Genomic DNA, 12,487 nt, shown 5'->3' on the forward strand with positions numbered 1-12,487 from the left:
ATGAAGGATATTAGTGCAAAAACGAGGCAAATAACACACATCTCATTAAGAAAATGCACACATCATGGAAAAATTATTATTATTATTATAGCATATACTGAAAATATTTTATATATAATTTTGTCTGATTTTTTTTTTCTTTGTAATAATTGACACTTCTAAAGGGAAATTCAGAATTCTGTATTTTAGCCATAAACACTTTAGTTTCAGAAAGACGTGTTCGTTTCCTCTCTTGATTATTCTGAAAAGTTTAGGCTTTTGAGAAAAGTTTATGTAATGGTAACGGTTGTCCAGCAGGAGGCGCTCATGCACTTCGCAATCTCTCACACATCAGCGGACTCAGTATTAAACTACACCAAGCCTCTCTTTTCAACCTCAGACTGACATTTAATCAATGATTTCTGCGTGTATCGTCATCGATTATGCTTTTATATATTAATATAATAATAACGACAGAATGAAATTGATGTTTTGCGTAACAGAAACGACTCCAGCTGGCTTCACAGGGACAGATTTGGTTTTGCGTGTGTAAATGGACACAGACAGGTTCCCCGAGGCTCTGAACTCTTGCAAATAAGCCGAGACAGAAGCCACGTCACCTCCATCTAAACACACACTGCACTGAGTCTCCGGGGACATGTGTGTGTGTGTGTGTGTGTGTGTGTGTGTGTGTGCCGATCCGGTCCCGTTTCAGGGAATTATGTGCCTATTCAGCGAGCCGTCTGATGGGAATTTGGGTAACCGTGAATGTGCAGGCGGTTCTTTGAGAGGAACTCAGTCTAACCATGACAGCTCCAGTTTTGCTTTGTCATTCTGATCTGTGTAGTTTCATCAGATGTAATAATAATCGTCTCATTAACCTTCAGCTGATGCTCATAGTCCCGCCTCTCCATCAGCCGTCAGAGGAAGACAGAGATATCAACACAATACATATTCAAAAGATCATTCTGGCGTTATTTACTCTGGAGCACATCAGCAGATGCTTGGCAGAATGTTCACGCTGCTCTTTCTGTATAATTAAAGTGAATGAGGACAGAAATAGGCCTCTGTTAAAGAGCACTCACTGTGTTAATGAGCTCCAGCTCTTCTCTATATCACTGTCAGTGTTTCTGAACTCATTGTAGTCTCGAGTTTCTTCCGGGAACGCACACATCACAACATTCCTCATTATAATAATTAATGCGCAGAATAAAGGGGCGGGGCCTGGTTGAGTTAGTTAGTAGTGTGTTAAACTGCCGGTTATGGAAAGGGGCGGGACATTTCCCAAACACACTCGAAGCGCTCGACCAATCACAACACACTGATCCAGCCGACCAATCAGAGCACAGTGTGCTTTTCAGGAGGAGGGGCTTCATAGAGACAGGAAGTAAACAGAGCGTTACTGACAGACTGGGAAGAGAGGAGCCGCAACAATGGAGAATATGAGGAGAATAATCAACATTACAGCAGGAAAACCTGTTCTAGTAGAGCCTTAAACAACATCAAGACTATGAATAGGGAATAATATGGATATTTAAGTCATATATAGTGCACATCTGTTTTCTTTTTTGTTCTTATTAAAGCCTGACAGTGTCCAACCCCATTCAGTTTTAATGTATGGAAAAGACAATCTGGGAAAATTTTAAATAATCATGTTGTATAAATTTATATCAAAGTTGAGTATGAGAACTTGCATGGATGAACTAACTCTTTAATTTAAAAAAAAAAAAAAAAAAAAAATCCCAGAATATTTATTGTTATATAAACTACCATTCAAACTTTTTAAAATAAATTAGGACTTTTATTCAGCAAGGATACATTAAATTGACAGTAAAGACATTTATAATGTCATAAAAGATTCTATTTCAAAATAAATGTTGTTCTTTTCTATTCATCAAAAAATCCTGAAAAAATAAAATGTATCAGTTTCCACAAAAATATTAACATTTCAACACTGATAATAATCATAAATGTTTCTTGAGCATCAAATCCTCATATTAGAGTGATTTCTGAAGGATCATGTGACACTGAAGACTGGAGTAATGATGCTGAAAATTCAGCTTTGATCACAGGAATAATTTACAGTTTACTATATATTCACATAGAAAACATTTATTTTAAATTGGAATAATATTTCACATTTTTTTAATGCATTTTTGATCAAATAAACACAGCCTTGGTGAGCAGAAGAGACTTTTAAAAACACTAATGACCCCAAACTTTTGAACACTAGAGTATATACTTACCTTTTATTTATTATATATATATATATTTTTTTTTTATAAAAAAAAAAAAAAACAAAAACAAGGAACATAGAAAATATCCAAAGAAAATACATTTTATATATATTTTAACTACCTTGCCATCCTGGATTATCAATGTTTTTTTTGTTTTTTTTATAACATATATTTATTGAAAAAACATAAGAAAATATCCAAAGAAAATATATGTTATAAAAAAACAAAAAACATTGATAATCCAGGATGGAAAGGTAGTTAAAATATATATAAAAAATGTATTTTCTTTGGATATTTTCTTGTTATCTTCCTTGTTTTTTTTGGGTTTTTTTTAACAAGTTTTTATATGGTCAGCCTTGGTTGTTTTTCCATGTGCTTTCTAAATAAATACTGTATAGAATAAAGCAAGATTGCTAACTCCTGTTCCCCGCGACAGCTGATCGGGAAAGACGACGTGGCGGTTCCCACTCACCTCTTCAAGATCGTGCTCGCGCAGAAAGACTCGTCTCCAGACTCTCTGGCTCTCGGGGCGTTTGTGGTCCCCAACTCTCCGATCGGATTCGAGCGCCCGCTCACAGACTTCCAGGTCAGCCTGACGGATGTCCAGCGCATGTCCGGCCTGAGGTTCTTCCCCGAGCTGGAGCGGGTGGAGGAGCTGAAGAACCTGTGTGAGGTGGACTCCTGTCGCCTGATGGACTTCACCCAGTTCTCGCTGTACATCAGCGGCCGCAAGCTCTCAGGCGCCAGGACTCTCCCTCGCCTGGAGAAGATCATGACGGAGCTGGAGCACGCAGGAATCCAGCCCGACGACTACCTCATCAACCTCTACCGGGAGAAGAAGCGAGAGCTGGTGGAGAAAGAGGAGCGGGAGGAGAAAACTGGGCCGTGAGCGCTCTGGGGATTGTTGGATTCGCAGTATTGTAGTTGTTATTGTTGTTTAAAAGTTTCGCAGTATTTTTTAGTATAGTGTTGTTTAAAAGTTACTGCTTTCTCATTGCAATCAAAGCCTTGAAACTTACTTGAAATCCTTGTGTAACGTTTACACCAATAAAGTGTTTTATTTCTCATTTGTTGTTGTTGTTGTTTATCATCCAGGGCTTCTGTCATAGTGATTGTAAGACCTAATAGTCTTGGAAATTAATAAACTCTTTCATTAGTAATTATTAGTGTTATTTTGGTTGATTTTTGAGTTTTTTTTGGTGTTGACCAATAACCACTGCCTAAAAGTGGCTGAATTTTGAGTCGATGTTAATTTTATTTCGGTGATTTTATGATCTCGCTTGCTTCTCATTGTTTCATAACTGAGGAACTTTGCAAAATAGACACTATTATTGAACGAAATTGAGCTTAATAATGACCAGTGTTGTTTTAGTATTATTGAGATATTGTTTTATATATATATATATATATATATATATATATGTAATTATTTCTTTTTAATTTGTTTTTAGTTTTGTATTGTATTTTCATTTAAATTTTTCTTGAAGTATTTTTATTCTTTTTTACATTTTTACATTCATTTTTTTCTTTATTATTTTCTTTATATTTATTATATTTTATTGAATTCAAAATAAATACAAATATTAAATATATTGTATTATATTTATATATTGATTAATTTTAATTTTAGTTATTTTAGTACAAAATTTAAAAAAAAAATTCAATATTTGATTTGAAATAATTACCTTAATTCATGTAGTAATTTTTTTTTTTTTTTTGTTAGCTACAATAACCCTGATTGTCTTTCTGCAAAAGAATTGAATTTGTTTAATAATTGATGAATTTTACAACATTAACACGGTTATTTTCCTGTTTTTAATTTGACGCTGCTCTGAAAGAATCAGGATTATATAAATCGCTGTAGAAATCAATATAAATGGTGTCTGTATTGCACTCGCCCACCTGTCAGTGTCAGTATACATGTTTCCAGTTACTCTCTGTCTTTATAAGATCATTATTGCGTCACAGACCGCTGTAACGCCACAGGTTTCGTCATGAACACGAGTGTGTTAGTTAGCGTGAGGGATCTGCGGTGATGTGGAAGTGTTCAGGGTCTCTGGTCTGATGGAGGACTGCTCATGAATAACTCTCCTCAGACGCACTGAAGCTCCTGACAGAAGTCGCATGTAATTGCGTCTGACAGAGATTGCGGCGCAGTAAAACACGTGTGTGTGTGTGTGTGTGTGTGTGTGTGTGTGTGTGTGTGAGTGAGTCTGTCGCACTTGTCAGTGTTAGTCTGGGGAAAACCTGCCGTTTTACTGGAGCATCAGAAGAAATTAACATGCTAATTACAGAGGAATAGGAAGTAAGCACTTATATGCATATATATATATGCATGATTTAGTGTTGTTGTGTTTCAGTTAATAACTCACACACATTACATCATCAGCATTGAGTTAAATATGACTAGTTAAATATGTTGTATATCTGGTTACCTGAATAATATCAAACATCAGATTTTTTTATCTTGCAGAAGTGAAGATTGTTTCTGTTGCATTGTGTCTGACTCCTGTATTCATGTGACCTCTGTGAAATGCTCGTTAAAGGTCAGAGGTCAAGTGAGGCTAAGTGTATCTGACCTTTGACCCCCAGAGCAGTGTCAGAAATCAAATGGGATGTTTTTATCATTGATATTGATCATAAAATGTAAATAAAACGGGGAAAAATATATTAAAGAACATTTTGTACTTTATGAGGAACATTTAATAGCTTCATTAAATCATTTGAGCCAAATGTTCAGTCTGAGCAAGTGTGCCTTACTGTGGCTATAATCAGATCAGCATCACAGACAATATAGCTGTACATACATTTAAAATACGCACTGCTTATTAAGGACTTGCATGAGTTTACAGTCACGATGTCAGATTAGGTCTTTAGTTTTGGAGTCGTTTAGCATTTTTACCTTGGCAGAGCTGATTTTATTTTTTATGTTATTTTTAAAGTAAACATCTATTTATATTAGTTACATATTTAATTGCTAGGAGGTTGCTAAGGTGATGTTCTGGGTGGTTGCTAGGAGGTTACTAAGGTGTTTTGAGTGGTTAATAGGAGGTTGCTAAAGTGAAGTTCTGGGTGGTTGCTAGGAGGTTGCTACGGTGTTCTGAGCGGTTGATAGGAGGTTTCTAAGATGTGTTCTGGGTGGTTGCTAAGGTGTTTTTAGTAGATGATAGGAGGTTGCTAAGATGATGTTCTGGTTGGTTGCTAGGAGGTTTCTAAGATGTGTTCTGGGTCATTGCTAGGAGGTTGCTATGATGATGTTCTGGGTGGTTGCTAGGAAGTTGCTAAGCTGTTTTGAGTGGTTAATAGGAGGTTGCTAAGGTGATGTTCTGGGTGGTTGCTAGGAAGTTGCTAAGCTGTTTTGAGTAGTTAATAGGAGGTTGCTAAGATGAAGTTCTGGGTGGTTGCTAGGAAGTTGCTAGGGTGTTTTGAGTGGTTAATAGGAGGTTGCTAAGGTGATGTTCTCGGTGGTTGCTAGGAAGTTGCTAAGCTGTTTTGAGTGGTTAATAGGAGGTTGCTAAGGTGATGTTCTGGGTGGTTGCTAGGAAGTTGCTAAGCTGTTTTGAGTGGTTAATAGGAGGTTGCTAAGGTGATGTTCTGGGTGGTTGCTAGGAAGTTGCTAAGCTGTTTTGAGTAGTTAATAGGAGGTTGCTAAGATGAAGTTCTGGGTGGTTGCTAGGAAGTTGCTAGGGTGTTTTGAGTGGTTAATAGGAGGTTGCTAAGGTGATGTTCTCGGTGGTTGCTAGGAAGTTGCTAAGCTGTTTTGAGTGGTTAATAGGAGGTTGCTAAGGTGATGTTCTGGGTGGTTGCTAGGAGGTTGCTAAGGTGTTTTGAGTGGTTAATAGGAGGTTGCTAAAGTGATGTTCTGGGTGGTTGCTAGGAGGTTGCTACGGTGTTCTGAGCGGTTGATAGGAGGTTTCTAAGATGTGTTCTGGGTGGTTGCTAAGCGGTTTTGAGTGGTTAATAGGAGGTTGCTAAGATGAAGTTCTGGGTGGCTGCTAGGAAGTTGCTGAGGTGTTTTGAGTGGTTAATAGGAGGTTGCTAAGGTGATGTTCTGGGTGGTTGCTAGGAGGTTGCTAAGGTGTTCTGGGTGGTTGCTAGGAGGTTGCTAAGGTGTTCTGGGTCATTGCTAGGAGGTTGCTAAGGTGATGTTCTGGGTGGTTGCTAGGAAGATGCTAAGGTGTTTTGAGTGGTTAATAGGAGGTTGCTAAGGTGATGTTCTGGGTGGTTGCTAGGAGGTTGCTAAGGTGTTCTGGGTCATTGCTAGGAGGTTGCGAAGGTGTTCTGGGTCATTGCTAGGAGGTTGCTAAGGTGATGTTCTGGGTGGTTGCTAGGAAGTTGACAAGCTGTTTTGAGTGGTTAATAGGAGGTTGCTAAGATGATGTTCTGGGTGGTTGCTAGGAGGTTGCTAAGGTGTTCTGGGTGGTTGATTGCAGTTTGCTTCTTGTCTTGCACGTCTAGACTCCTTCAGTTTGCATCAGTGAGATTTTTTAAATCGGTCTCACTCAATATTTCTGATCTCACAGACCTTCATCAGACAGAAATGATGAGAAATGCTCGGCCAGCGTATATAAAAGACTTTAAAGCGTCCTGTTTAACGGTGATATCCACATGAGAATACGCTTCTTTATATGAATAAGTGGGTCGTGTTGAAGGCCACGGATATGTAAATGCACAGATAACGGATTTGTTTTTCCGTCCAGATAAATCATGTGTGTGTGGTGAAGAATCGCTGCTGTCTGTGTTCAGATGTGTGTGTTGTTAACCCAGTTACACAGAGAGAAATACAGCTCCCATGATTCCGCTGGGCTATTTTCACGGTGTGTTTGCGTCAGCGTTCTGTGAGCGAGACAGTGATCAAGCGCACGACACTTTCTGCAACACACTCACATTCAAAGTTTGTTTGCCAGCAGAGCAATTTTAGCAATCGCTCTCCCCAACAGAAACCCTCTCTAAAGACTTTCTGCTTCTCTGGAAGTCACCTTCCTCCGCTGTTGTGCGGGAACGGCACATTTTTCTCTTGCTTTGCAAATCAGAACTTCTTGTTCCAGAAATTAACATTGATTTTTTTTCTTTTTTTCTTGTAGAAACACTGGGTGATGATGTTCGGTTAGATGAAGTCCTACAGGTCGAGTTTCTCATTTCTTCACTGGAAAGTTCCTGGTTTAACACAAGCTGTTCTTTAAGTTGTTGCTGAATAATACATTTAAAATCAAGAATTTTAATATTTACAGTTACAGTGACACTTTGTCTCTGTAAAATAATTAATATACATGTTTGAGGTGGGTCCAATTTTTTTTGTCTCTTCTGCTCATAAAGGCTGCATTTATTTGATGCAGTAAAAATATTAAATATTATTACACTTTAAATATCTGTTTTCTATGTGAATATATAGTAAAGTGTAATTTATTCCTGTGATCAAAGCTGAATTTTCAGCATCATTACTCCAGTCTTCAGTGTCACATGATCCTTCAGAAATCATTCTAATATGATGATTTGATGCTCAAGAAACATTTATGATTATTACTAAAGTAAGTAATTGCGACTTTTTATCTCATTATTTTTTACTTTTCCCAGAACTTCCCAGAGTTTATATCACGATTCTGACTTTATTTCTCAGAGTTATGAGATATAAACCTAGTATTGTGAGATAAAAGTCGCAATTACCTTTTTTATTTTTTTATCATTCCGTGGTCGAAACAAGCTTCAGTTACACTTCAATTTAAGGTGTCCGTGTTACATTATAATAATAATGAACTACATGTACTTATAGGGTTAGGGTTCGGTTTAGTTGCAGGTAATTATGTAAGGAGTAATTGACGACATGTTGAATTAATAGAAAAATAATGCACACCCGAGGTGGTAATGCGGTTATTTTTCGAATAATTAAACGGCCCAGAGTCAGTTCTTCCGCTTGTACTACAGTTACCACTCCTCAAAACATCGTTCAGATGATGTGTTTCAAGATGTTTGTCAGGTTTATGTCCTTAAACGCTCTTGTGTGTGGGACTAATTTCTTACGCATCTCGTCCCAAGCCTCCGCTGCTGATTCCAATACGCCATTTTAGAGCGAGTCAAGTCAAGTCAAGTTTATTTATATAGCGCTTTTCACAACATAGGTTGTATCAAAGCAGCTTCACAGTAATAAATTAAAACAATACATCAATGTTTGTTTCTAGTGGAACATCCACGTTTGGTAATGCTGATCAATGGTATCGTTGATTGATTAATTCAAGCAAATATCCCCAAATATCCCCAACTGAGCAAGCCAAAGGCAACAGTGGCAAGGAACCGAAAAACTCCATCAGGTGACCTAATGGAGAAAAAAAACCTTGGGAGAACCCGGGCTCAGTCGGGGGCCAGTTCTCCTCTGGCGTTTATGAACTAGAGGTCAGATTTACCTGTCAGATTAAAAGAATTATATGAATGCCTGGCTGAAGAGATGCGTCTTTAATCTAGTTTTAAACTGGGAGAGCGAGTCTGAGCAACGAACAGTATCAGGAAGGCTATTCCAGAGTTTTGGAGCTAAATGTGAAAATGCTTTCCCTCCTTTGGTGGACCTAGATATCCTAGGTATGACCAAAAGCCTCGAATTTAGTGATCTTAAAGAGCGCGATGGATTATAGGGCGATAGAAGATCCATTAAATAGACTGGAGCTAAGCCGTTTAGGGCTTTATAAGTCAGTAGCAATACCTTGTAATTAATACGGAACTTTATAGGTAACCAATGCAGTGATGATAAAATTGGTGTTATATGATCATATTTTCTTGATCTAGTTAGAACTCTAGCGGCGGCATTTTGGACTAACTGTAGCTTGTTTATTGAGGATGCAGGACAACCAGCTAATAAAGCATTACAGTAATCTAGTCTCGAGGTCTTGAATGCATGAACTAAATTTTCTGCATCAGAAACAGATAGCATATTACGTAGCTTAGCAATGTTTCTAAGGTGGAAAAAGGCTGTTCTTGTAACATATGAAATATGATTTTCAAAAGACAGGTTGCAGTCTAGTATAACACCCAGGTCTTTTACTGTAGAGGATGAAGTAACAGGACATCCTACTATGTTAGCGAGTGACAGATGCTGAGAGAGAGAGAGAGAGAGAGAGAGAGAGAGGGATAGAGAGAGATAGAGAGAGAGAGGGATAGAGAGATGGAGGGAGAGAGAGAGAGAGAGAGACAGAGAGAGAGAGAGAGAGAGAGTGATAAAGAGAGAGAGAGAGACAGAGAGAGAGAGATTGGAGAGTTGGTTCTGTAGTCTGTATGGACCTTTGAAATAACTCATTTGGTGAAGGTGAAGTGATATTGAACTGTAATGCGGTCAAAACCTGCCTGGAACTACTTTAGCCCTGAGTTTCCCTGAAAATAATTGCACACCTCAGAACATTCGTCAACCAATCAGAATCAAGCATTCAACAGCCTAGTAGTAAAAGCATAATTTAAAGTTATTATCACAGTAATGTAACAAGGACACTGTAAAATGAAGTGTCACCCAAGCCTCCATAATGCTGATGTTTTCTGTTGGTACTTGATCTTCCAGATCGTGGTTGCTGTCCTCATCTGACCACAGAAAAGCAAAGAGAAGGAAATGTTCTGTTTAGTGCTCGGCTTGTTCTGGTACACTAAAGTACAGTGTGTGTAAGGCTGAGAACAAGCTCCAGCTCTGCTGATGAATGAGACTGGACGCTGGAGTCGCTGTATGAAGGTCAGTAGGTCAGTCTGAAACATCAGGATCAAGTCTCTGTCCTCACAGAGAGAGATCAGATCAACAGCTCAAGAGACTGAAGACTGTCCAGGATATACGTCATGTGCTTTCTGTGGTCAGATGAGGACAGCAACCACGATCTGTAAGATCATGTACCAACAGAAAACAGCAACATTATGGAGGCTTGGGTGACACTTCATTTTACAGTGTCCTTGTTACATTACTGTGATAATAACTTTAAATTATGCTTTTACTACTAGGCTGTTGAATGCTTGATTCTGATTGGTTGATGAATGCTTGATTCTGATTGGTTGACGAACGTTCTGAGGTGTGCAATTATTTTCAGGGAAACACGGCTAAAGTAGTTCCAGGCAGGTTTAGACCGCATTACAGTTCCATATCACTTCACCAAACGATCTGAGTTACTTCAAAGGTCCATACAGACTACAGAACCACCTCTCTCTCTCTCTCTCTATCTCTATCTCTCTCTCTCTCTCTATCACTCTCTCTCTCTCTCTCTCTCTCTCTATCACTCTCTCTCTCTCTCTCTCTCTCTCTATCACTCTCTCAGTCTCTCTCTCTCTCTCTCTCTCTCTATCACTCTCTCAGTCTCTCTATCTCTCTCTCTCTCTCTCTCTCTCTCAGCATCTGTCATTCGCTCTAAAATGGCGTATTGGAATCAGCAGCGGAGGCTTGGGACGAGATGCGTAAGAAATTAGTCCCACACACAAGAGCGTTTAAGGACATAAACCTGACAAACATCTTGAAACACATCATCTGAACGATGTTTTGAGGTGTGGGAACTGTAGTATAAGCGTAAGAACTGACTCTGGGCCGTTTAATTATTAGAAAAATAACCGCATTACCAGCTCGGGTGTGCATTAATTTTCTATTAATTCAACATGTCGTCAATTACTCCTTACATAATTACCTGCACCTAGGTTGCACAGACACAGTCAACTTGCTCTCGAGTGTCACGGACCGGATTTGACCCGTTCCAATGTGAAGTACAGCAAACACACACTAATGAGGAATCTATGTATATATGTCTATGGCCAAATAACAGCAGCCTGGCAGACGTCCACGACACCTGAGCAGAATCTGCACTATAAGAGGGATCATACAAATATAATTTTTTATTTAGTACTGTCCTGAATAAGATATTTTACATAAAAGATGTTACATATAGACAAAAAAATAGCTGAATTTATAAAAATACCCCGTGCAAAAATGTATGAACCTTTGATTCTGAATACTGTGTGTCGTTTCCTAGATGATCCACGGGTGTTTTTGTGTTTTGTGAGGGTTGTTCTTGCACCCCGCGGCTCTTAAAGCATGGTGAATGTTTGAACCTTCTGTAATCGTTGTGTTTGAGTCCCTCAGTGTGAAAAAATGGACCTCAAAATCACACAATCCCCGCTGGAAAGGGTTCAAATATGCAAAAGACGCTGAAAAACCAAAGAATCTTTGGGACCTTGAGGATTTTTCTAAAGAACATTGGCCAGTTTCACTGCAAGAACAACCATCACAAAACCAGAAAACACTCGTGGATCATCCAGGGAACGACACAGTATTAGGAATCAAGGGTTCATAAACTTTTGAACAGGGTCATTTTAATAAATTCAGCTATTTTTTTGTCTTGTGGACTATATGTGAACATCTTTTATGTCAAATATCTCACTCAGGATGATACTAAATAAAATAAATGCATTGCATTTTGTATGACCCCTCTTATCATGGCTAAAATAATGAGCATTTGACAGATTCTGCAAGGGGTGTGTAAACTTTTGAGCGCAGCTGTATTCCTGCAAAAGACATGAGCAGATGATCATTACTGTGATAAATCTGCATATTGAGTTCTCCATAAAAACACACATTGCCACTGAAAGGTTATGCTATTTCATCTGGGATTTAAAGCTTGTGGTTTTTACAGCAACAATGTTGTGATAGATAATCTATCATAGATTTGTAAGTGTGAGTGATGAACTGTGTCATAAATGTGGATCTATGAATACATATCTGTGTGATTAGGATGGTTTCTGTATGTTAGTTTGGGTGTTCTGGGTTATGGTTATTGCTTTTTTGTTTCTGACTGTCTCGCTGATGATCACATCACTTACACTAAATCTAAACAATAATAATAATAATGCTGCGTTGGTCATGTAAAGGTTATCTGCAGTGTGTCGAGTTGTTCTGCGTCTTTATTACGCATGTAAAATAGGGCACAAAAGCTCTTGTTTAGGAACTGCCATCCTTTACCTCTGTTTTTTTGCTGTGCTGGACAGTTTCGCCCAATTAAATTGATGTATGGCGCGCGCACACACACCTGCTAACACTCGCTGTGTGTTCTGGTGTTCACCGCTAATGTGGAGTAGCACATTTCTGCTCTTTCTCTCCTCTGAAACGCATGAGTCACTCGAATGACGACTTGTTCTGTTGCTAATGCGTCCTCTCCAAAATACATCTTTCTGAAAGATTGTCTTTGTGGGGCGTAATGCGTCCGGGGTGTAACTCTGAAAACGCTGAGCAGGCGCGCGAGACTCGACTGGAACGGCCCTCAGAGTTCCTC

At 38.7% G+C, this 12,487-nt stretch overlaps 1 protein-coding gene across 1 annotated transcript in view; it reads left to right on the forward strand.

Moving 5' to 3' along the window:
• exog (exo/endonuclease G) overlaps positions 1-3,374 on the forward strand; it is an 11,228-nt gene extending 7,854 nt beyond the window's left edge. Inside the window, exon 6 of the mRNA XM_081353415.1 lies at positions 2,653-3,374. Within this exon, the coding sequence (XP_081209541.1) occupies positions 2,653-3,105 (453 nt within the window). The 3' untranslated portion in view covers positions 3,106-3,374. The remainder of the gene's footprint in view (positions 1-2,652) is intronic.
• The last annotated feature ends 9,113 nt before the right edge of the window (positions 3,375-12,487 follow it).

This window comes from Scardinius erythrophthalmus (assembly GCF_964197995.2).
Source record: "Scardinius erythrophthalmus genome assembly, chromosome: 22".
NCBI lineage: Eukaryota > Metazoa > Chordata > Actinopteri > Cypriniformes > Leuciscidae > Scardinius > Scardinius erythrophthalmus.